The 26524-nt window shown below is 39.5% G+C and overlaps 1 protein-coding gene across 2 annotated transcripts in view; it reads left to right on the top strand.

The window, feature by feature from the left end:
- Nucleotides 1–26524, top strand: part of RSPO2 (R-spondin 2) — a 100393-nt gene that overhangs the window by 31650 nt on the left and 42219 nt on the right. For both annotated transcript variants that reach the window (XM_062503424.1, XM_062503415.1), the window contains exon 2: nucleotides 23909–24097. In XM_062503424.1, the coding sequence (XP_062359408.1) occupies nucleotides 23909–24097 (189 nt within the window). The remainder of the gene's footprint in view (nucleotides 1–23908; nucleotides 24098–26524) is intronic.

Genomic DNA, 26524 nt, shown 5'->3' with positions numbered 1-26524 from the left:
GTAAGGTTGCTTGCAATATATTCAAGGAGGAATAGCAGGAAAATGGTGTGAATGTGATGGAGTAATTTTCATTTTTGAATTCTTTTTGTCTATACTTCCACATGCGTGTTCTCCTCCTGTAAAATTGTTGCACACCCATCTCCTTACAAACTTGTTTAAACTCTTTCTGAATGTCCTTGATGTTCCCATGTACCCTCAGACCAGCCAAGCTCATGGCCCTGTGGGGTAAAAAGTTGATGTGATCTACTTCTCTGCCACAGAAGCAAGTAATTGCGTACTTGGACATGTAAATGCCTGAGTGTCTTTCTTCCTAACTGAGATATTCTCAATTCTCTGTGCACTGAATTAGAGAATGCAGGTTATTCCACAGAGATCCAAGCTTTGCTAGGTGGTTGCACAGGGGCTGCAGAAGGACGTGGTCAGACAGCATTTTTCTGGAACTTTCCTTTATGAGGAAAAGTATAAGCAGATGCTGGTACAATGAAGAGATTTCTTGTGGGCCAGTTGAAGGCTTTAGAGGTGTTTTTCTCCTCAGCAGACTCTAGCAATACCTGTGCCATCAGCAGGAGCAAAGCTGTGAGAAAGATCATACCCATTTTTAAGTAGAAATGAAAAGCACTCAGCTGAATAAACCTGGAAAAACTCTTCAGCTTGCTCATTACCAGCCAAGGCATTTCTTGCTTCTTAACCAGCTATTTATGGGGTAGAAATTGGTTCTTGAAAAGAAGTGGCATCAAAAAGATCATCTCTTTATCTGAAAGTCTTCCTAAACCTTATGGTGGTTCAGATTTTCGGAAGCACAACTTGGACTGAGAGAGTTATGACAAACTTTTCTTTCTCTCTTAATCACCAGGTTCTTCAAAAAGACTGTCTCAGTATCACTTATTGTTCTCTATTCCTTTTCTCTCATGTTTTTGAATATGATAAACTGAGTTTCACCCTTAGATAACCTTGTGTCCCTACAAAATTTTATTTAGATGTCTACATTCCTAAAAATAATACATGAACGAAGCATTCCAAGCAGCAAGCCGCAGCTTCCTGAAGTATCAGTGGCTGTAATGCAATTTCTAGTTCAAAGATTTTGTTTTATAAGTGATATAACATTGCAGAGTCTACATCCAGTATTGCTTTGCTGTGCAGTGTTCGTGGGGTTTTTTTCACCATTTCTGGGTGCAAAGTATACCTCATTTAGTTAACTAAACATCAACAGAAGATTGCTGAGGTATGTTTTCTGTGATATGTGTGCCCACTCCTCTACTTAGCAGGGTTTTTTAACTATATGATGATTCTAGCCTAGAATCAATAAACTGTCCACAAGTTTTAGTCATATATTTTATCACTTATGTAATGAAAGTGCATTTAGTTTTGCAGGAGAAAATTTTGATATATTACTCTGATTCCTGGTATAAATTATTTTCTTGGTGTCTTAAAGCCATGTTTGCTCAAGAAAACTCTTGTGAAAGGAAATCTGACTGAGATTCACTTGCCAAATATTTTTTGAAAAGGCATCATAAATGCTAAATTATGATTTCAAGTTAATTTGTCTGGGATAAAGCCAAGCACGACAGGTGTTATGTTCCAAAATTTGTTCAGCAACGTAGAGTGGGGGAAAGTGAAAGGGAGAGAAATGGTAATTTGACAGTACCAAAGCACTTTAAAGTTCTTATATTTTATCAAAATTCTTATATTTTATCACAATTCCATGGACAGCAAGTATACATTTTTTTAATTGCTGGCAGTATAAATAAGGATTTAAGAGCTAAGAGTGTTACAGTTGGAGGAAGCTATAATTAAGGCTCTTTTTTCTTAAGGAAAACAGAGATTTCAGGCAGCTTTTCAAAGGAGATGGCAGTTATGTGTGAACTATGTAGACTATGTATTGATAAATACATGTCCTCTAGTCTTACTCCAGTAAGTTTGGCAGTAAAGTGTATCCTAAGTAACTTAATTTGTGTCTCGCAGTGTGCTGTTTCAGCTCTGAGTTATCTAGTAATAGTTATAATTTCTTCTGATTTTAAGTCAGAACTCCTTAATTCTATATCTTTTATTGTTGACTGAGAAAGAGAGGCATAGAAAAAAGTAAAATTTGATGGATATGGTTAAGAAGCAAGGTGGTTCTAAAATATGTGCCGTGTATGTGTTTGCACTCTATGGTAGCCTGTCTGCTTCCAGAGAGTCAGGGGGACACTGCTACTACTGAACACAATAGCTGGGAGATTGTTAGTCGAGAAATAAATGTGGGTGTACTTAAGTGTTGTCAGTCAGCAGGTCATTACATACTACTCAGTCTAGACCATCTTGGAATCACTGCAGAAACCACTGGCATATAAATCCCTCTTAGTCTGATGGGCTTCCCTGGGGCAATATTTTTTAGTCGGGAAAGATGCTGTGGAGGCTGGAGCTTGGAGTGAGGATTGCGGCAGCTCCTGTGAGCTGGAGCTCTCATTTTACCACCACGTTCCAGGGCTGTCAGCATTTTGGCTGCTTTCTCCACTGGCTTCCCAGGCACTGTGGGGAGAGCAGACTGCTGTGTCCTGGTGGTGTGGGCTTCCCCTTAGCCTTAAATATGCTGGAAGGGTGCGAGTGCCTGGGAAGCCCCTGTGATGCCAGTTCCCAAATGCCTTGTTCCTGCTCTTGGTGCAATGCTCTTGTCAGATGGGTAGCACCACAATCTGGTTTATCTTTGAATTATTTATTCCTAAATTATCCTTCACTCGAATGAAGACTTTTGAAACAGAAAGATCTTTAAAGTGGAATAATATTTTCTCAACATTCCTGTTAATAAGAATAACTGTTTTTGTATCACAGGATTTTGAAGTATTAGGCAGATTCAGCTAAAGAGTTATGCAGTTAGGGAACAGAATACACTAGAAAACTTTGTTTAGAAAGTCATCACACTAGTGGTGTAGAAGCATAGTGTGACATATAAAATTCTCTTCTATTTTATATTATTTTTCTAATAAATTCTGAATTTATTTTTCTAATCAATTCAAACAATTGCTGAATTGGCAGATTAATTGTTGTTTGCAGAGTCAAACATTTGTGGTGATTTTATTTGAATTTTAATGAGACAGAGTACAGGTCTCTAGCATTAAAGTTTATTTTGTGAGTGAGTTAGAGTAACCAGAACATTTTGTGTGAGTTTGTGTAAACAGAGAATTTTGCATGTGAGATAGATTTGTTTTGAGGCAACTTCTTCAGAATCTAGTTAGGGTTGTCCATAGATAAACTGCTGCAGTGCTGTGGAGAGGATGTGTGGTCCCAAACTTAATGTCCTGATGGAGAGTGGCATCAAATGGTGTCCCTCAGGTGCCCAAACTGGGCCCAGTGCTGTTCAATATCTTCAATATTGACACAGTGGCATCAAGTGCACTTTCAGCAAATTTGTGGAAGACACCAAGCTGAGCAGTGTGGGAAGGGGTGCCATCCATATGGACCTGGACAAACTGGAAACATGGACCCATGGGAACCTCATGAGGTTCAGCAAGGCTGAGGTTCAGCAAGTGCTGGCGCTGCACCTGGATAGGGGCAATACCCAGTATCAATCCAGGCTGGGGGATGGACAGATTGAGAGCAGCCCTGCCCAGAAGGACTTGGAGGTGCTGGTGGGTGAGAGGCTGGACATGACCCAGCCATGAGCACTTGCAGCCCAGAAAGCAAAATGTGTCCTGGGCTGCATTAAGAGCAGTGTGGCAAGCATGGAAGATGTTTCTTCCTCTCTACTCCAGTCTACTGAGATCCCACCTGAAGTGCTGCATGCAGCTCTGGGTCCCCCGACACAAGAATGGTGTTTGTGATAGGATGAGCAATAATCATTTTAAACTAAGAGAGGGTTGATTCAGACTAGATATAATGAAGAAGTTTTTTAACATGAGGGTCATGAAATACTGGAACCAGAGGTTGTGGATGCCCAGAGAGGTTGTGGATGCCCCATCCCTGGAAACATTCAGATTGAACAGGGCTCTGAGGAACCTGTTCTAGTTGAAGATGTCCCTGCTTATTGCGGGGGGTTGGAATTACATGACCTTTGAGTGTCCCTTCAAACACAAATGGTTCTGTGAAATTGTTCGTGTATCCTTCAATCTTCTTCATATATCAATAATTTTTAAAAGCTAAAGTAAAATGAATGTGTTTTACAGTGCTTGTGGCAAAGCAGAGCTAAGCATAGCACCATGTTTTTGTATAGGTATATGCCACAAGTCTGTTTTTCTCTCCAGTTATGGAGATGAAAGAGGCAGCTGTTCATTGAGGACCGTAGTGGAGAGTGAGGGAAAACTTTTCTTTTGGCACCTGGGATTCTTTTTCAGTTTCTATTTTTTACATTTAACCAACCCTGAAAAAGCACACATAATGTTGAAACACAAAGTATTAAGAATTACTTTCCAGGTCACAGGTTATGTTTTAAACCAGACTCATTTTGTTATGGTTCCTGATAATATTTTTGGAATTAGAAACCTGTCAGTGTTTCCATTTGGAGATAGGGAGCTATAACTGGCTATAAAAATATGTTCCCAGCCAAGGCATACCATATGAGGTTGTTGCTGAAAAGCAATTAAAGACTGGCAGCTTTTGAAATAAGAGGCACATCAACAAGATTGGGAAATCTGCTGTTTTCTGTTGGTGTTGCATCTCTAGAAGTCAGGAGATGTATGATGATAGGTGTATGGTGGCTGTTCAGGGTCTGCTTTTATGGGTCACTCTGCAGAAGCATGTCTGGGTGAATGATTTTGGTTTGTCTTAGTGTTAGGTTTTCTGTGCTCTGGATGTCATTTCACAAATAAAGTTCTTGATAGATATTTTAACACCTTCTATCCATTTCCTAAATCTTCTGTGCAATTGGTCCTTTTCCTTTGGTTCACCACAACTTTAAGTAGCTCCAGCACATTCTTCCAATTTACAACGTCTCCCTGACTCGCCAGCTGGACTCCACACATAGCCTTGGTGCTCCAGGAAGGAAGACTTGGCATCAAGTGAGTCTGGGGTTAATGAAAGCCTGGAGTGGGAAGTTATAAAAATCAGATGGTTACAGTAATTTTAAGGAGCTGTACACAGAGTTTAATAGCTCCATGGGGAATGGTGATATGTATATATGAGGAGTGGAGAAGGAGAGAGTGGACATATAGTAAGGTGCCATTATTTATATATATTAATGGGTGTATATATATGTATATACAGATATATCTCCCTCTTCCCTCTCCCCTTTCATTACCTCTTTTCAGGAGATTTGATATGTTTTGGCCAGAATCCTAGTCTGACCTGACTGCACTGCATCATCAAACAATCCCTACAGAAAGCTTGCAGAGAGGGGAAGCTGTTTTCAAGATCCAGTTTTCTTCTCTGGCTGCAATGAAATATTTGACTCTCATAATCACAGATGATTATCTCTCCTGCATATGCCATAGTAATCCCAAATAGTCTACTTTATCTTTTATTGTGGTCAGATCCTTATGTTTCATTTTTTGTTCAGGCAAATGTAAGGTGAGTTTTTATTAAAAGGAAAACAGCCCCAATGTTAGCTTGGAGTTTGGTTTGTCCCAAATTCAGTGTCAGAATCATGTGGGCCAATGCTCCTGCTCATGTGGAAAGAGGTAGTAGCTGGAGGCAGGTAAAGAATTGACTGTGATCACAAACTTCTCAGGGCTGGCTGCCTGTAATGCCCAGTGTGAAGGCAGTGGGGCAGACTCGGGAGCTCACAGCTCCATGTGGAGGCACTGGAGCCCATTTATACAGGGCTGGATGCTTGAGGTGCCAGATGCTTGATCTCAGTGAGCTGGACCATCAAGCCTTGTGCCATGACCCTGACTATAAGGAGATAGTGATGTTACTTGTTAGGCATAAGAGGACATGAAAACTAGGAGTTGTCTCATGCTTAGGGTTATGCTGCATCTATCTTAATGATTGTAATCTGCAGGAAAGGAATGTTTAGATTACAGTGAATAAGTGCTATGTCGAGGCATGATGATTTCAAAATAAAAAAACATAGATACTATAACCTTGTAAATATAAGAAATCTTTTATAAGACAAGATCTTCTATGGGAGCGTATTGTATTAATTCTCTGTCATTCTAGCTCCACAGCTAGAATGGTGGTTGGTTGTCTTGGTTTTGCTTGTTTCGACTTTTGGTTTGCAAAGTCAACATTGTTACAAAAAATTCTTGTATCTTTAAAGAACAATGAACTAAAATGCAGCCTATATTCTGCTTTTACTTGCATCTTTTAATTATGAAGGCCATGTTTTTAAAGTCGTTTAAAAGAAAGCATAGAGAGTACAAAACCTTTGAGGGAAATACAAACCCTTTTTATGACATAGTTTAATTAGTTGTTTTGTAAGGCTGGTTTTGGCAGGGACTATAAATGCATGTGTATATGTGTGCATGTACAGAGATGCACACACGTGCTCATAACTTGAGCAAACTATTCTGGCCAGTCCTTGAGACTCAGCTGTGAAACACCACGTTGTTGGTTTAGCAGTCATGTTTTGGAGAGGAACTGTACCTTGAAGAATATTCGAACCGCATAATTTATTCAATTTTAAAAAAATATACTTGAGGTTAGGATAGCTTGTTTTCTGAATGCTTCACAGTGTCAGAAAAATAATAAAAGCAAACAAACAAAACCCCAAAACTATAGAGATTATGTATCTCAAGGTTTCATTTTAAGTAAAGTGTTGAAATAGACATTTGAATATAAATGTGCTTAATGATGTTTTTGCAGAGGCAAAAATTGTGTTATGACTTCCTAAAAATATACCTCTGCTGATAGAGATGAAAATGTCCTTATGATTCTCAGCTGCAGCTTTATGTGTCACAAATACCCCCTAAAAATCTTAGAAACTGAAAAAACTCAACTAAGTCTGAGCTACAAATATATTGCTTTCTTCCTATGAAAAAATTGTGAAGAAAACAGGTTTATTAAGGGTCCTTTGAGTGCTCTCTCCTTCCCAGGACATGAGCTTTCACTTCACATGCAATTAAATAAATTTATTCTCAGTCATTTAGACTTTTTTAGATCCCAGACATACCCACACAAAGGTTTTTTTTTTAATACATATAGTTTTGTGAATGTAGAACATTACTTCTTTTTTTTTTTAAGTCTTAATATGGTACTTTGAACAAATAAATAGGAGAGCATGTTTAGTACTATAAATTTTTAGGCTTCTCTTGTTAAATAACAGTGTGGCTAGGATTTTCTTTACTCAGGTGTTGTTATTTGGGCTTTCCACAAGCTTTCTTGAGGAAGGGTTTTTGTCTTTACTGAAACTGCATATCATCTGTTTTCACTGGGAAGAGAATTCTTCTTTCTTCCAGTTAATTACTTTGAGTCAAAATGTCTTGTAATGGGAGTTGTAATCATGAACAGGTTGAGTTAAAGACCGCAGTTGCACCAAGGCTGTACTACACTGTACTCTGTTTCTGGAAAAATACCAACAAACATCATTCAGAAAACTGTACCAGGAGACTTAAAACTGGAGCATTCCTGACTACTGTCCTAGTTGAAATGATTGGAGTCTGTTCAGGCACAGCAATCTTGAAAACAAAAACCTGTTTGAATATCTATTTAGCTGCCAGGCTTTCAGTGCCTCATTGGAAAATTTTTCAGCATTTTTCAATAGCTGTTTTTACAGTGGCTTATGTAGTTTTTATGTCTGGTGGTCTCTAGAATGAAAAGTTCTGAGAACTGATAGGAGAACTTTGGAAGATTAATTTCTCTTTTATGAAATGCTCCAGAAATGAAATTGTCCCATTTTTGATAATTGAACTCTTCTTTCTCTCTCTTTTCAAAATAAAATGTAAGCCCATGTAACTTCTTACTTTAAGCCACTGACCCTCTTTCCATTCAGAAATAGTTAAGTTCTATTATCTCACTTTTAAGAAAGAGGAAAGGGTAAGAAAAGCTAAAGTTATTCACCCAACAGCTATGCCCAGATTATTGCTTGAACATAAGTGTGTCTCATCCTAAAGTGAGGGCTCACTGAGCTAGTTCATTCCTCCTCTCAGAGGTACAGCCTTTGTAATAAAAGTGAATAAAAATTAAAGTGATTTATTTAGCATATTGAAATCTGTTTTGTTATGACCAGGAAGGACTGTTACTAAAATACATTGACAAGTATTATTACCTTTTACTCAGATGTATGCAGACTGAAGATTCAAATTGGCACAAGGCACTCCAATTCAAAGGTTGATGAGCTATGTATCACAGACTACAGCAGTAACCAAGCAGCCACAAACCACTTCTGGTCCTTGGAAAAGTGAGAATTAACCAAATGAAAATTGCCCAGATAGTCCCAGCTAGTAAACCATGCCACATGCTGCAAGTCTGAGCTGATTTGAGGGAAGAAAATTCCTTTATGTATGTAATCTGATAACTAGCTTGACTCTAAGTATGTTGGAGACATATATGAATTAGACATGGGTTTTGATCTAGCATATTATTTCCCCCTCATCATGGTCAGTCTCTGGTTGTCCAGAGGAAGAAAAATAATTTTCCTTTGTTCTTGGGGAGCTGTATCTGCTGGTTGCATGTTAGAGTTGGTAATCTTCCAAGGTTATTGGCTGGGCCCTGAAGTATGAGGCTATGGGTAATTTATAAACTAAGGTGTTTCTTTTCAAGAGGTATCTCTGTGGGGAATTGTTAGCAGGTTATTGGCCAGTAGTAGATATTGTCTTGCTCTTTCCTGAATTTCATGTCATTTGAGCTCAGCTGCATTGGTCCTATAGTTCTTTTCCTTTTGTAAGCAATTTTTGTCTCTTAAGATGACTCACTCTGTGTGGGAAAGGGTACTTCCAGCTGTAAAGATACCCTTTTTGTTATCTTATTTGCAGTTACACACATTTCTAAAATGGTTTGTTTCTATTTCATTCACTGGTATTTCTTGTCTCTCTCCATGGGAACTCCTGTGTAAAGGAACATACGTGGCTGTGCAGAAAATTTTGCATATCCTCATTTGCTTTGTTATCTATTCCTTCTTCATCAAAGTGTGTTTCCCATCATGTAGCTCAAGCTGCCTCCTTCTTCAGGCAAGAATTGAAATCTGATACTTCACATGCAGATTGTAGGTCCACAGGGTGAGTCCTGTGGAAGTGACCTCTCCGGCAGGATTTTTGACTTCCCTTAGCAATATCCTGCTTGAAGTAAGGTCAGGTATCATGCCAGGCCAGGTCAATTAGGTTTTATCTATTTGGGGCTTGAAATGGCAGTGCCTTTGTTGAACTATTCAGGACTTTTGTGATACCACTTGAAGTCCTGAACTTGCTCAAACTGAGTAATTCTTGGAGTAACCACAGTATCCATGTAGCTTTGAATTTCCTTCCTGGGCAAGGATAAGACAGTATTTCTTCCCTGCCCAGTGCTTCAGGAAAATTTTGCCAAAAAAGTCTACTTGAGATGTAATGGATTCAGCCCAAGAAGACATCATGGAACCTTAAGTACTATCAGTTTTCTGTTGCAAAAAAACCCCAAATCATTACCTACTCTCTGCCAGCTGCCGTACTGAGGAAATTCAGTGTTGCATCTACACAGTACCCAACTCAGTTTCTCTTCAGACAAGTCATATCTACCTGGAAACTACTGGCTTAGTCCTCCACAGTACTCTGAGAAGCAATTTCCTTTTGTGTGGTCGAAACATCATTCTCAACATATGATGCCTAGCCCAAAATCCTGGTTACCTCCATCAGGCTTGGTCATCTGGCAAATCTGCTTCTACAGGCCCTCACTGAAGCTTAAGTCAGAGCTAGCTTTGCTTAATATAAAGAGCTGTGCAATATTCCTTCTGCAAAACTTTTGATACTGTGAATATAACCTTACATACATTTAAAATTCCCTACTTAGCTACTCATATCTAAGGACATTACATGTTCTAGACTATTCACAGCTATCTAAACCTTGAATTTTTTTGTTCCTAGAGGCTATCACTTTCTGTATCTTTCCATTTAACAGTGTTCTTAAATGAAAAAAAAAACAAAACCTCCATTTACATGCTGTTTAATATTTCAGATGTTTGGTATTCATGAAACACTAAGTGGTGTGTTCACTGCTGCATAATCTGGAGAACTAAGGCATATTCTTCACTGTTACAGATTTAAAATTGCATTGTAAAATTGTACAGTTGCAAGCATATATTTTTGTTTCCTTTGTCATTTCCTTTATGTGCCAGTTCTGTTGAACAATAAAATGTGACTGTATCAATAGTTGAGGTGTGGTCATTAGGTTACTGGTACCTAATATAACAATGCAAATAGCTACTTAGTCTTTGCTTCTGTTTATTTCTGCTGGAATTTCTGTATGAGTCCAGATTTGATATCTATGACTTTAGGTATAAGTTTCATTTCATCTTCTGGGAAGTGAAAAGAAAGGTTTTGCTTAAACTCCTTCTCTAACTACATTTTTTTCCTGTTCCTTAGTCTTTTCTAACTTTTTTTGGAATTTTTCAGTAAAAGTATGAAAAGATAAAGTGATATATTACCTATCATGCATAAAGTCTTCTTGTATATAATTGTACTTTGTGCCTTAAGCAGAGTGTTCTGGATCTTCATATCTATAGCTTCAGTGCTGCCAATAATGTTATGTCTTCTGTGGTTTGGGTGGATCTGGATTTGTAACTGTGTTTTTGTTGGAATGCCTCTGCATTGAATCCCTGCAGTTTTCAGTGCTTGGAAAAGTTATAATTTACAATGGAAGACAAAGTAAACCCACCATCAAAGGGGAAAAATCAAATCTCTGTTTATTCACCTGCATGCTAAGATTAGTCTTATTCACAGCAGCTAGCTGAAATATTCTAGATATTAAAAGACTTGGAAAAAAGTGAATTTTTAAAAATGCCTGAGACTTTGTTCCAATAGGATTTGTGTTCCAGATGTTGATTTACACCAGCAATATGTTGGATAAAATTTGTGTTGAATGAGCTATCAGATAGTGGCACAGATTACATACATGGAGAAAATGCATTCCTGTACAATTTTGTAAATAAGAAATAGGCTGTGTCAGCCTCTGCATTTCTGAATGACTATAGCATGAGAATCTGAAATGGAAAAGTTTTGAGAATGGTGTCCAGGTGACTTATAACCATCTGAGAGGTGAAAAAACTCTGCCTTGTGGACTCCACTAGCCAGACCTCACCACTGGCATGGTGTTATGAGGAAAGAGTAAAGGAGTTGTTGTTTTAAGTTTTGTTTCCCTTTGCAGCTTTCATACTAGCACTATATATAAAGAGTTGGTCTGAGGTATAGTAAGTCTAGCTTCTAGACTTCTTCTAGCTTCCAGAAGAGACATGACTATTTTTCCATATTAGAAATGTAGCTACTAGCCTTGGTTTGAACATCTGCTCATGCTTCCCAATGAAATTTATTTTTAATGGAAGGCAAATAAAACACCCATTTGACATAAGCTGAGGAACATGGTGGTTTTCATGTACTGTCTTCCCTGAACATCTCTTCCTGCATACAAAGCCTAGAAGAAGCTTCTGTGCCTCACATATGGGTAAGACATAGTAGTCCTAAGTGAAAAAGAGATAAAGCCTCAGCTGAGGAATGTGATTTTTCAAAAAACTGTTTGGGAGGACACAGCAATTGGTTTTGAAAACCCACAATTTCTGCTGTAGGTGGTTTAAGGTCAGCTCCGTGCAGGTTCCCTGTCTGAGCAGCCAGGTTCTTCAGCAGACACGCTCCTGGCGAGGCACCCAGTGTCTGCAGCAGAGCTGAGACTGGTGAGTTACTGCATGGTGGCCTGGAGGAAGGGAGCTGTAGCTGTCCCTTCATTAAAACCAGCCTGCTGGGCCACTGTCCTGTGGAAAGAGGAGATTTCCTCAACCCTTAGTGTGGGGAGATTTCCTCGACCCTTAGTATTTCATTTGTCTGTAAGTGCCCCAGGAAAGCTGAGAGCCTTGTGCCCAGCCAGTGTGTCAGCATCCCACTACAGGGTTCTTCACTGAACAGTCCTGGATCAGAGGGTGGTTTGGCTGACTTAGGCAGGGACACACCCCAACAGCATGAAGGAGACTCCTCAGAGAGTCTTCCCACTCTGAGTGCGTTACCTGCTGCCAATGGCTGCTTGTGCCATGAAAGATTCACACTAACAGTTTACAGAATAACACTCTTTATTAATATTAAATTGTGGCAGATTAAGGTTTGAGGATTGCCAGTGATAGTATCTGTCTGCAAGAATGTATTCAAAACAATATTGCTAATGCCCAATAAAAGTATTCAGCGTGCACGGAGTATTGTTTTTTACCCAAAAACTGTCCCTGTCGGGGGGAAACAGGTTCAGCCTGTTGACTGGTCCCAGCAGTTAAAACCGAGTCCTTCCCTAACATTTCCTCATTCTCAACTTACTATTTCTTTATGTTTTGGTGGAGCTTGAGTGGCTCTAGTCATACATACCTTTGTCACTGAGTGGTGTAAAATTATCTTGATTTGCTCTTGAAAACACAGTAAAAAATATAGAGCATATGTGGTGATGAGTGGTCATATCTTGGAGTCTGGTAACTTTGGATGGACAATCTATATTAAAATTAAGTTACAATGAACCGAGTTCATCTGAGGAGAGCAATTTCACTACACTTGCTGACTCAGGAGCTGGACACCTTCTCCTATCTCCCCTGGCCAGCAGGTGCTGTGTAGTTTATCAGCTGCAAGTACCATCGAGTTCCCCTCCCTGCAAGGATTTCTACAGAGCCTGGCTGTGGTATCTCCACTCTGCTCCACCCTCCCTTCCATCCCTCTTGGTTGCAGATCATGTGTCTGGGGAGTCATTGTGGAGCGTTCCAGCCAGGGAGCAGCAGCTGTATTTTGCCTTGTAATTTCAATAGAATTACAATTTATGTTAGGATGTGAATGTAACTTCTCAGTTTCCACATATTTTACCCCCTACCCTCATTTCACTAAGACAAAAGAGCCCCATTATTGCATGAATGGCATTTCAGAAAGAGCTGAACATTGGGGTAGATCTGAAGGGCAGAGCAGACTGGCTGTCAGGCCTCTGTCCCATCATTTGATTTGTGCAGTCTTCATCAGATATAAACAATCTGTGCTGTGGCCAAAGCCAATGGTCCTCCAAAGCTCTTCCTCCCTGTCTGAATTTCTGGGGTTTGAGGAAGAGCAGCAACTTCTTTCTAAGGGGGATTTCTACATTTTGCTCTATAGATATGTAAAAAGGAGGAAGTGTAATTAATGTAAAATCTAAATAACAGCATTTGAGAGACAAATTATCCTTCAAAAGTGCTGTATGTTAAAAGCCCTCGTGAGTTTTATAATTAGAATTTCTTGAGATTACTATATATGATGCTGCTGACATTTCATCACATTATCTGGGACTCATAAAGTATCCTAAAACCCAATGGGAGTTTATGCAAAGCTTACATAATGAATATTTTTACAGAAATGGAAGATGTTAGGTAAGAAAAAGACCTTTGAGATTTGGAGTAGGCAAAACTGCCCAGAGTTGTGCAAATAGTATGCAATTGGCAGGTATTTTCTGTGTTTCAGTAATATTAGGCCTATTGGGTTTCTAAAAAAGCATCAATCTATCAACTCACAAGGAGATGAAACAGAGGTCATTTTGGATGGACTCTTCTCAGTGTGATGAAAACTGAAGCAGCCACTTTACAAATCAGCAACTTCAGTTGATTAAAAGAAGTGGCTGGTTCATTTGTTGAAGTAATGAATTTCTTACTGTGTCTGAAATGGATTGGTCTATAAATTAAAACTCAGAAATGGAATTGTCAACACACACAAGAATGTGTTTCGTGCAAGACTTTTGAATACCAAAATGAGTACTTGGTGGGGAATGGGTGGGGAGCTGGGCTTCAAAAGAAATGACCTTTGAGTGGTATTTGTGAACCAGGTGGTTGGTAAGACTTGTTGTTTTTTTCCTGGGCAGGTTCTTTAGCTGTCCTGTTTGCTTGAATACAATGGAGCAGGGCTTTTTTTCAAAAAAAAATTATTTCATCCTATATTTTGATCTCTGAGTATACTCTATGGTTGTGGTACTTGGACCTTTTATCACCAGTGTTTCAAGTATGTGTATTGAGTTACTCTCAGTTACAACAGGAAGGCCTAGAATAAAGCTGGTGAATCTGTAAACAGAAAATATCAACAAAAGCTAACATTTCCTAGGACATTGCAACAGGGAGTATGACACTTTCCTCTCTGTGTTTCTGTAGTTGTTTTTTAGGAAGACAGGTGATGGGGTCATGTTTGTGACATGCAACAGATGTTCTGTATTTTTTTCCATCCTGTAGGCAGAATGAACTTCCCATGGATAAAATGTAAATTTGTGACAGCTCTGGATTTCCATACTGGAAAGACAAATACCATCAGTGGGGAAACACTGGGGAAATGCAAGCAGTCTGAGCAACCAGACTGCTGCATTTTCAGGGGAAGAAGAAATGTCTCGGAACTAAACAGAGAGAAATTGTGGAGGAGAATTCACATCCCAAGTAGAAGAAGGAAGCAACATTCAGTAGAGTTAAGGCAAGTGAGGATTGGTAGACTAAACAGTGAATAGAAGAGAACAAGAAGAGTTAAATGTTTCCAGACGACAATAGGTATCCAGAAAATGAACTATGAAAGATGCCTTTAAAAGCACCAGATGGTCAAATGGAGAAAGATGGCTGAGATACCTCTGTTAGTAGCAGTTCTCCCAGCTGGAAAGAAAATCAGTAATGTTATCAAAACATCTAGATAACCAAGCATCCTGAAACCAATATATATGTAATTATTTGGTAAAGTAGACTTCTGACCTTGGTAGTCAGCATGCAATTGTTCTAATGCCTAGAGTAATTAATCTTTCAAAATATCCAACGTGTAGGTGATTTCTTGAGACTTTCCAGGGTGCCGAAGTAGAATAATATCAAACTGATCCTCATAGTGATTCTCCATGTCATGGTGGGGGGGAAAGCCATACAGAAAATTCTGGAGATATTCAGTTGGATAGCTGTGTAGCAACAGTAAAATGTTTTGATTTGGAAGTGGAATAAAATGCCACTGTCTTTTGAGTATAGATGTAATGAAGACAAGTCTCTTGGAAGCTTGCACTAGAATAACCAGAAGGACATTGTATTAATAATGAAGTAATGAAATGAGCTGATAAGTCAGAGTAGTTTAAGCATAAAATTGTGATATTGAAAATGTAATGAAGACCTCCAAAGGTAGTGAACGAAGAATAAATATCCAGACAAAACTGCTCATTTACAAGCAAAATCTGATGATATTTATGCCAAACCTATTGAAGTGAAATGCCACCCTATGGTTAATCTGTCTTCAGAGGAAGACTGAGGAACGTGTGTTTTCTTGGTTGTGGAAAACTTTAGAGAAAAATGATCCTGAGTGGTGAAGGCCTGGTTCCCTGAGAAGGAGCACTTGGTGAACTCCTGTATAACAAAAAAATGGCTGTGTCCTACCCAGAGCAACATGGTGCTCGGGAGATGGTATCTTCACGGTCAAAACAATTTACATAACACATGAATGTTACAGGAGTAAAATCTAGGAAAAGTAGAGAAGTTACATCACTTCTTTATTTTGCATCAGTACAGCTGCTTTTCCAGTGCTGAGGTTTTTTTGAGTATCCATAAGCCTGTTAATAAAATTGTAAAGGATTGATCAAAGGACTGAATACTTTGCCTTGTGGTGAGACATTCTGGAATCTTTCTCTGTTTATCTTACCCATGAGAAAGCTAGGACTTGACCTGATCAGAGGGTCTGCTTTGGGAAAAAAAACGTTGAAAAACTGTTAACAAACTGGCAGGCAAAGACATAAAAAGGTCCAGTGGTTGGTCCTTGAAGTTCAAAATTCCACTGCACATTTTCGACAGTGTGAGTGATTAGCCCCTATGATATCTTAACAAAGGTTGTGGTGGTTTCCTTCCCACTGACAATTTAAAAATTAAGATTGAATGGTTTCTTAAATGATATGTTTCAGTAAAGCAAAAGTTCTGCGGCTTCTTTGTACAGGCCATTGGCCTAATTGTTCGTAAAAATCCCCTTTGACCTTGAATTTTTAAATTCTCTTAAAGATAATTACTAGAAACAAACTAGTGTTTTTTTAATTGAAGTTTTCTGCCTAAAACTTTTGCTTTTACAAAGTTCTAATGAAAAATAGGTATTTTTCTTGGCGAGCTTCTGAACTTGCAGTGTTACAGCTGTAGTGCCTATGTAGTATTGGTTTATCTGTAAGGCCGTATATTTTGTTCAATTCCTTGGTGCCCCTGCAAACATGCACAAGTGTATTTTATTGAGATGTGTATGGGATATCTTCAAAGCATTAATTTAATTCAGCATTATGAAATCTACTATTTTGCAATGAATGTAGCTTGTAGTGGTCTTTTAGTTCCTCACCTCCTCTGAGTCCCATCTGCACATCTCATGTTTATAGTGGTAAGTGTCTTGGAGACATTTCTGCTAGATCTGTACTAAAATCCAGTTACCAGCATTCCTGTGGCTGCAATCCCAGTGAGGGTGAGTGTCATTAAGCTGGCCATTGGATCAGCAAGCTCGGTTTCTGACTTCAGAGAGCTCAAAAGACCAAAGGCTGCCAGGGACACAGCAACCAGATAGCAAGTGATATTAGGGACATAGTGAGCATGTTAGCTTGGATCTCTACAGAAATGTTGTTTAGGGAATGACTTTACTGCTTGTTTCTCTGCCAGGATCTTCTCTTTCTCCAACTGGGTTTGGATTCATTTGTCTATTTCAGCCTGGGTTTTACAGAAGAGTAAAAATACCAGGTTCGTGTGGTGAGCCGAAGCACCAAATCCAAAAGACCTTTGTGACACCTAACAAATGGGTACACAAGAAAAACACAAATCAGAAGCAATTGTAGCATGAGCTGCAGGACAGGAAGATCACAGAAAATCAAATGCTCTAAGTTCTCTTGCTTACAGAACAACTTGTATTCTTGTGGGGAACAGGCTAGACTCATTTTGATTCTCTTGTGATTTCAAATAGTCATAACAACTCACTTAAAACTGCTTCAGCAATGTGGCTTAAATACATTTGATCTAGACAAGAGTTAAAGTAATTAGCTGACATTTGATTTTATTTGATATGGATCCAAACCATGAAATTTTGAACACCCTTAGTGTTCAGAAGTGTTTCGTTCAGTGTTTGGGTACCAATCTGTGTTCTCAAGTAACCTTTTGAAACTTGGCAAATTTAATATCAGATTTAAAATAAAAGAACTATTTGAGGAGTCAAGTCTGTAAATGCTTTTTCTTTAAGTACAGAGGTGCTCTGGACTATAGCTGAAGAAGCAGAAGGAATAGAAAATGCATTACCTGTATTAAGGTGTGTGCTTGTGTTTATATGCAGTGTTCATACCTGTGTACATACTTATGTGGCTGTACAAAACGTTACTCCTGCTGCAAGGACCTTACAGTCTTAAGAGAGAACCAGGGCAAAAATGTGATTTGAGAGCCAGAGGATGGTGCTAACTTACAGCATGTGTGCATTTTCAGTTTTGTGATGTGATGACAACAGCACTCTGACACTGGTTAACATTTGTGGGCCTTCTGGAAGGAGCAAGTCTCCATGAGGGATTTGGCTGGAGGAGACCTGCCTGCCTGGCACACAGAGATGAGGAGGGTGCTCCAGGCAGGATGAAATAAGGATGAGTAGCATGATGTTTTACATATGATGCAGTCAGTAATCTGAAATGTGATAGACCATGTTTTATAAACTTGTTATTTTTTCTTACAAACAAATATAGAGGGGAAAAAATAAGTTATGAGAAAAATAAGAAGGAAGTGTATAGATGTTTCTATTGAAGGTGGAGGCATTTTCTTCCTCTCCAAACAGTGTCCTGGAAAAGCTGCATGTGACAACAATACATCCAATTTGCTGTCTGAAGAAACTGAGATGGGAAGGGAAGAATTTGAGGCAGGGAGGATTTTATAGGATTTAATTACGGCCTATGTACATAGGGCTAAAAGTGGCACAGGTAAGTGGGTATCTTCAAGATGGCATCCTTATATGACCTCAAAACCAGTGCTATGGTATTTGATTTGTTAATGTATATGAAGCTCTGAAAAGAAAACAAGCAACAACAATGTGGAAGAGGATCGATTCAGTGGTACACACTTTACAGTAACTTACTATATACAAATTTCCTGGAAATTATTCTGTTTAATGCCTAAGTAGCATTCCTAAGTGGGAAGTTTTCAAATTTTTCACAAAGTTTGCTCTTTGCAATGCAACACAGAAATCATGTTATCTTCCCCTTACCATTATAATTCTTCAGTGATTTTTAATTTCTTCATGTGCTGAAGAAAGAAAAAAGCTAGGAGACCAACAGGGAAATTCATCAATATGTGACCATTACTTAAGTGATGATTTTGAACACTGTCCAAATTCAATGTGTGAGTTACATAATTGTTCATTTAAGTAACAATAATACAATATATCTGAGGATTTCAGAGCAGTTTACAAGTTTTGAATCTCACAGCATTCTTATAAGAAGGTAAAAAACTACAACTATAGAAATAAAAAAAAAAATTTTAAGGCTGCTCAGGAGATGAAGAAGGAGGAGTGTTCAGATGTCATGGTTTGGGAAACCGACACGATTTACAGAATTAATATATTACAGAACTCTTTGATATATCTTGTGTTGGCCTTAAGCTGTGAAAGGTGTGCCTGAACAAATAATAGCATAAGATAATGGAAGATTATTTTATGCTGTTAGCTCCTTTTCTATGGAGCTGAAGCCCAGAGGAGTCAGCATAATTAAATTTTCCTGCAGAAAGAAAGGGTTATCAATATCTATTAATGTCTTTATAGACATCTTACCAGAAACAGACAGAAAAGGTGCTTGGGAAGATGAACATGTGGCAGTAATAAAGGAGAGTTGGACAGTAGAGCCAAACTCAGACACATTTTGTGGCCAAGAAGTCAGAATTTGCATGGAAATCCATAGGAGAAGATGGCAAAGAGACCTACATGGGGCCTGATATGTAACTGCTCCAGGGCCTAATTCTTGCACCAGATCATAGAATTGTTTAAGTTGGAAAAGACCTCTAGGGTCTTTGAATATAGCCATTAACCCAGCACTGCCAAGTCCACCACTAAACCATGTTCCTAATCACCACATCTACACATTTTTTTAATAACTTCAGGGATAGTGATTCAACCACTTCCCTGGGGAGCCCTTTCCAAGGCTTTGCAACCCTTTCCATGGAAAAAACATTTCCCAATATCCAATCTAAACCTCCCTGGCACAACTTGTGGCCGTTTTTTCTCATCATATAGCTTGTTACTTGGGAGAAAAGACTGAACTCCATCTTTCTAGAACTTTCTTTCAGGTATTTGTAGAGAATGTTGTGCTCTCTGACCCTCCTTTTCTCCATGATAAACAACGCCAGCTCCCTCAGCAGCATCTCATAGGACTTGTGCTCCAGACCCTTCACCAGCAGCATTGCCCTTCTCTGGACACACTCCAGCCCCTCAGTGTCCTGTAATAAAGGGCCTAAAGCCCAACACAGCTTCTGAGCTGTGGCCTCACTGCTGCCTGGCACAGAGGGACAATCCCTGCCCTGGTCCTGCTGCCCAGCCTATTGCTGATACAGGCCAGGATGCCATTGGCCTTCTTGGCCACCTGGGCACATGCTGGCTCGTGTTGAGCCGCAGGGCAACTTTTCAGCCACTCTTTTCCCAGCCTTTAGCATTGCATGGGGTTCGACCTGTGACCCAAGTGCAGGACCTAGCACTTGACCTTACTGAAACTCATACTCTCAGCTTTGATCCATAGATCCAGCCTGTCCAGATCCCTCTGCAGAGCCTTCCTACTCTCCAGCAGATCAACACTCCTGCCCAACTTACGTCAACTGCAAACTGACAGAGGGTACCCGCAGTCCCCATGTCTGGATCACTGAAAAAGACAGTAAACAGGACTGGCCCAGTACTCAGCCCTGGAGAGCACCACTGGTGACCAGCTGCCAGCTTTATTTGCCACCACTCTCTAAGCCCAGTCATCCAGCCTGGTGTTTTACTGAATGAAGAGTACACCCATCCAAGCTATGAGCAGTCAGTTTCTCCAGGACAATGCTGTGGGAAATGGTGTCTAAGGTGCTACTAAGATCCATGTAGAAACATCTATAGCCTTTCCTTCATGTATTTCGTGGATCGTCTTGTCATAGAGGAAGATGAGGTTGAGCAGGCAGGCAGGACCTGCCTTTCCTATCGTGCTGGCTGGGCCTGATAACACGCTTGTCCTGTGTATGCTGCATGGTGGCACTTCATGTGATCACTTCAGTTGATTTGCTCCATGACCTTCCCCAGCACTGAGGTCAGACTGATGGGCCTATAGCTCCCTTATCCTCTTTCTGACTCATCTTCTGGATGGGTTTCACATTGGCCAACCTCCAGTCAGCTGGAACATCCCTGGTTGACCAGTGAATGATCCTCCACCAGCTCCCCCAGTATCCTTGTGTGGATTTCATCCACATAAAAATGGATGGGTCTGATGGTTGCTGACCATTTCCCCGTGGATCATGAAGGCTTCATTCTGCTCTGTCTTTCAGCTCAGGGGGCTGGGTACCAGAAAAAGACTGGACTTATTACTGTTACAGACTGAAGAAAAGAAGACATTATGTACCTCAGCCTTTTCCTTGTCCTCTGTCACTTTGTTTCCCCTTACATACAGTAAGGAATGGAGAATCTCCTTAGCTCTACTGCTGTTGCTAAGGTATTTATAGAAATATTATTACTGTTATTTATGGAAGTAGCAGATGAGGTTCTTATTGGGCTTTGGCTCTTGTAATTTTTTTCCCTGCATAACCTCATGATATCCTTGGAGTCCTCCTGAGTTGTCTGCCCCTTCTTCCAAAGGTTATAAACTCTGGATTTTTTTTCCCCGAGTTCCTGCCAAAACACTCTGTTCAGCTAGTATTCTTTCCTCCTGGATCATCTTTTGGCATGTGGCACCAGCCTGCTCCTGTGTCTTTAGAATTTCCTTCTTGAGGACTTTCTAGCTTTCTTGGACTCTATTGCCCCAAGGTAGAGGTTTGGTGACCCCCTTCCTTACTTCACCAAAACTTACCATTTGGTGATCATCCCACAAGTCTTTCTCCACTCCCAAACAACCGGTCCAGCAGTTAATTACCTTCCCTTGTTTGCTCCCTCACGAGCCCTGTCAGGAGGTTGCGTGCCCCCACGTTCCAGGAATCTCCTAGGCTCTTTCCTCTTTGCTGTGCTGTGTTTTGAACAGACATCTGGTAAATTGAAACTCCCCATGGAGGAGTAATTGTTAGACTTCTCCCAGCTTCTTAGAGAATATTTTACCTGCCTCTTTCTCCTGGTTGGGGGGGGGGGGGGGGCAGCGTCTCTCACGGACTCCTGCTGTGTTACCTGCCTTGTTGGCCTTCCCCCAGCTCTTACTCACAAACACTCAACCCTATTCTCACCATCACTAAGCTCTAGAGAACCAAAACACCCCTACCTCCACTGAGACAGCAGACTGACAGGCCTTGCTAGTACCCTGTCCCTCAGGTGTTGGCATACTGCTCTCAGACTTCAGTGAACCTTGTTTTATCCTTTTCTCCCTTCAAATCTCTGTAGAGCTCTTTCAGTGAGCCCTGCTAACTCACATGGAAAGATCTTTTTGTCCCTTTGAGACACTTTTTTCCCTGTCTGTTCCCAGCAGGCCTGCCATTTTGTTGTCTTTGGCTATATCCCTATATATACAGCATTTATCTGTATCCATATATATGTATGTGTGTGTGTATATATATATACATACATGTACATATATATGTATATAGCAGCCTGTAGCAATATTCATGCTGTTCAGCAATTGGCTTGGCCCTAAGTCAAAATCATATACATGGTCTCAGCTGTTTTGAACTCCACAAAACACTCTGAGTCGTGAATAAGTTCAGGCATTTTTCATCCTTGCTTTTGCTTTGTTTCTTTAAACACTTTTATTATAATACAGGCTTCTCTGAAGAACCTTGAATAAGCCGGAGGTAAAGGTTTACTGAGAGTAACATCCAAGGAGACTAAAAGAGAAGTCAGAAGTCTACAGGGTTGCCCACCATGTGTTAAGCAACTATTGCTTTGGCATACATGGTCACATATTATTTGATGTGGTTACAGTAAGGCAATCCCTGCCGACAGTGAGAGGAGGGATGCATCCATCCCTAGTTCATCATTTGTTTGTTTGTCTTCTTGTATGTCTTTGAAGAGGCGGGTTGAGAATGAAAATAGTTGCAAGATGAAGTGTAGGAAAAGCTGTATCTCAAGTCTTTTAGGCAACAGGAGGTGGGAGCTGTTTTAGGAGTGCAGGGCAGTTGGTCTGTTAGGGTGTCTCATTACAAAAGGGTTAACAGAGTGCTGAAGAATCATAATTACACCATGAAGGGTAAGCATTCTTTTCCCATCAAGAGGATCTCACCTAGTGAGCCTGGTACCAGAGGACTCCAGCACTCAAAGTGTCCCACCAACTGAGCTGTTTCACACCAGATTGCGTTGCTTGTTGTCCTGCCTGCCACCCACTAGGATTATTTGTGCAAGATCGGAGTTGAATGCTGTCATGCTGAACATAGTGAGTCCTGTGGGGGGGATGGGAGCAGAGAGGGAATTGGAATGTGGTGTGCAGATGTGAGAAGGTGAGAGTAAAGCTTATCAGCTACTGGTTCCAGAGGGTGGTGGGCTTTTCCTTGTTTTCGTTGCTGACTCTGCTGGTGAAGTCATCAGTTGAACAACCTCAATTATCCAGCCATACAAGGTAAAAGTACCAGATCTCTACGTAAGGGTATGAATAATTTTAAATATTTAAAAATATAACAATTAAACATAGGGCCTTTTGGTGAGCTGCTCCATGGGTGGCCTCTATTAAAAACCTCTTGAGACCCCAAAGACATTTTCCTTTGTTGTGCAATACTTTTCTTTTGTTTTCAGTAAACCAGGTTTGAACTGGCAAATTTCTGTGAAGTCCTGTAGCCAATTTAATATTTAAAACAGTCCTGCAAAGTTATGCTGGTTTCAGGAATGTCTTGAGTCATCCTCTCTCTGCTAACCTACTGTGCTGACCCAGCACCTGAGAAGGACTGGACAGCCCATGGGGACAAAAGAGTCTTCTGCAAGTTTGCAGAAAGGCAGAATAACAAAAACTCGTAAGAACAAAGAGTGATGTGGCTGAACTTTGTGTCGCTGTTATCAGCCAAGTAATTTAAACGAAAAAAAGAAATTAATCCAACAAAATCAGACCATTGATTTGAATGCACAGCAACTGGTGACCTAAAATGGCAGCCTGCACAAAATGTGCTCCTTTGGTAATGGTACATGGTTTTCAGCCCATTTTGGATAAAAATTTGTAGAAAAAGGCACTTAAAACTACTCTTTTTTGAAAAATATTTCTTGATACTCATATCAAGAAGAGTGCAAGAAGACAGCTGTTCTAGGACCCTGAGAGCGAGGGAACAGCAGATATTGCCGGTGCTGTACCGGCTCTACAGAGGCTTCTGTACTCAATATTGCTTGCTTTACAAATCAGAAATTGTATTGGTGGTGTTGCTTGTTTTCCATGGGCATAGAATTCCATGTGCATATAACAGGGTGCTGAAGTTCTTATATGTTGTTGCTGTTGTGTACTTATGTCCCCAGCTTCAAACTAGAATCCAGCATTGCATTTTTATTTAACTTTATAATTTGAGCATTATAAAGCTTGCTGTCTGCTTGCCTGTGCTTGCATTTTAAATATGTATAAAATCATTAAACTGCCCTACATACAATTAAAAATGTAGATATTGCATTTCTTTTTATTCAGTGCCAGCGCAGATGTCTGAAAGTGAATGCACTTTCAGAACCCTCCTTTTGAAACTTTTTGTTGTCATGCAAAAGATGAGTAACACTTTAGAGGATAGAGGATCTCTAGCCAAAATACTTCTCAAAGCTCTTAAAGTGTAATTTATCTTCTTATTTTGCAGCTAACTATGGACCAAATCCAATTTGCAAAGGTTGCTTATCATGTTCAAAGGATAATGGGTGCATCAGATGCCAACACAAGTTATTCTTCTTCCTGCGAAGAGAAGGGATGAGGCAGTATGGGGAATGCTTGCATTCCTGCCCGTCGGGGTACTATGGGCTTCGAACGCCAGATATGAACAGATGCTCAAGTGAGTTATTTTTTGAACCCTTACACTCATTTTTGTCAGAAGGCCATAATTCATGCTCAGTTTTTAAGATGATATGTTGTGAAACAGAGTTGTATTTTCACAGATGTCTCAAGATCATCTTTAAACTTCTTTGCTAAAGAAGGTCCCAGCTTGTTCTGAGATATATAACATTCAGAAGATTAACTAGTTGATGAACTGACCTATTTTTTATTGTTATTATTTTTAGTTTAATTGGACGGGTAATCTAGGGGAAAAAATACATGATTCACGCAGATACTCCTAGTTTTAAGAAACAAATTCCCACTCTTGGAAAATAAAAAGGTTTCAGAGTGAATTTAACATATAGGTGTCAGTCAGTATAAACACTAATATATGGGTGGGCTTCTTGTCATATATTTTTTGTTCCCACACAAATTTCAGGTGACCAGACACCTCACACCAGACATGCTTTAATATGTAAGTGTTGCTAATTTAATAAAACAGATGTACTATTAAAAACAAACAACCAACCTTTCACTTTTAGTGAAACATTTTATTTGGAAATTTACAACCTGCTAATGTGCAACAAGATTCCCTGTTTGCATGTTTGTGCCTAGAAGCACAACTGTTAAAATCCATGAGAGCTCTGGTATCTCACATTAGTTCACCTCTCTCTGGCAGCTGTGCTGATTTGTATTGATTTTTCCATATGCTCATACGTGGAGTATTACCCATATGGATTATTAATCACTGCTGTTACTTCTAATTCCTATTTATGGGGAGAATGTTTTTGTCATAGTCTAACCAGAATCAGGTTACCTGACATAAGAACCTGAAGTGAGAAATAGTTTTTCTTTGTTTCCTGCAATAATCAAGTGTCTATTAAACGTGTGGCACTTTTCCCTTAATGCTGTGCCATGTCATTGGGAACACCGAGCCGTGAGAAAGCTGTGCTGGTTTTCACATCACACATAATCTTGAGACTCACATGAGGTCACTCAGTGGCAGTCTGGGCTGGATGAGGAACACTTATAGCCATGCTTGGACCTGTCCCAACCTATCCCACCTCTTTCTTCCCATTCCCTGCGTAGGCTCCATGGATACAGTATTCCCAGCTGCTGTGTAATATTGCAGAGTGCTGTCTAATCTGTACCAGGTGGTTAAGTTTTGATAAAAAATTAAATGAGACAGTATATGGTTTATGCATCCATTCTGTAAAGTAATTTAGAATCTTGGCCTTAATTTTTATAACACATTTGTGAATTCAACAACTTATCTACTTGAAACCTTTCAAAACTGGGCTGTAAATACTTCCCCATGTAAAAATGTTTTTGAATATATTTGTGGGTTTAGGAAATAGATTGATTTATTTGTATTAGCCTGTACTGTGCTTGTGAGAAAGGCAAAGTAGTCTGTATTGGCAGTAACCTTTACTTTCTTGAAAAGAAAAAAAAAATAGAAAAGTTAATTGCAGGAGGTAGAGGGTGAATTTAATGTTGTTTTTTTTGTTTGTTTTGCCACTTATGGAAAGTGGTTTTTCCCCCTGAATTACAGGATAGATTTTGGAAATCATAAATGCAAGTTGTGTCTAACCCACACTGACATGTGTTGAGCACTTGATGTTTATCTCAGCCTTATGCCTTTGACAGTCTCCCCCTGTGAGAATAATAATGCACTTGCATTTATGGACCAGTCCTAGTTCTCCTCTGATGATTTTTGTGTTGTAGATTTTTATGGTAGTGTAACTGCCAACTTTAGACTGATGTATTTATACATCACTTCTCTTTTTTTTTCCTTGGTTTGGTGATCTTGGTTTGCACATATGAAGTATTGTGGACACACAGGCATTTTGTTCAGTGAAGTCGAGTTGAAATAAACATCCTTAAAAACTGAATAGATTTCTTCCTACTTGCTCTTCTTAGGTATGCTTACAGATTCCATTGCTCAGAGAGCATTATCTCAGTTAAAAATAGTAAAAAAAATGGCAATATTAAAATCCTTATGGGAGTTACAGGGCATGAATTATATAAACTGAAATAATTTCTGTCCTAATAATGTCTTCATAGGCACAAAAGCATTTTAATATTTTTTTACTGGAACACATTCCCATTTTTGTTAGGAAAACTATATAACATATTTTTATGGAAAATGTCTTGATTTTAAAAGCCAAACACTATCAGTGCCAAATGTAACACAATAAATACCACAGCCAAGCGCAGCAGCTCTAAAATGATGGAAATTTTGGATTTCAAAACAAATTTTCTGTTCTATGTGTAAACAGTATGTATGCCTAGAATTTCCTAAGTGGTTCTAGACTATTTTTCTAGTGAGAGTGAATAATGAAATTTGAGATTGCTTGTCTCTAGAAATCAGTGTAGAGTTTCCTGCTGGATATGATTTCCACCTTGAACACTGCAGTATGTGAATACAATCCTTTTGGACGTGAAC

This window comes from Cinclus cinclus, chromosome 1, assembly GCF_963662255.1.
Source record: "Cinclus cinclus chromosome 1, bCinCin1.1, whole genome shotgun sequence".
Taxonomy (NCBI): Eukaryota; Metazoa; Chordata; class Aves; order Passeriformes; family Cinclidae; genus Cinclus; species Cinclus cinclus.
This window is presented reverse-complemented; position numbering and strand designations above follow the sequence as displayed.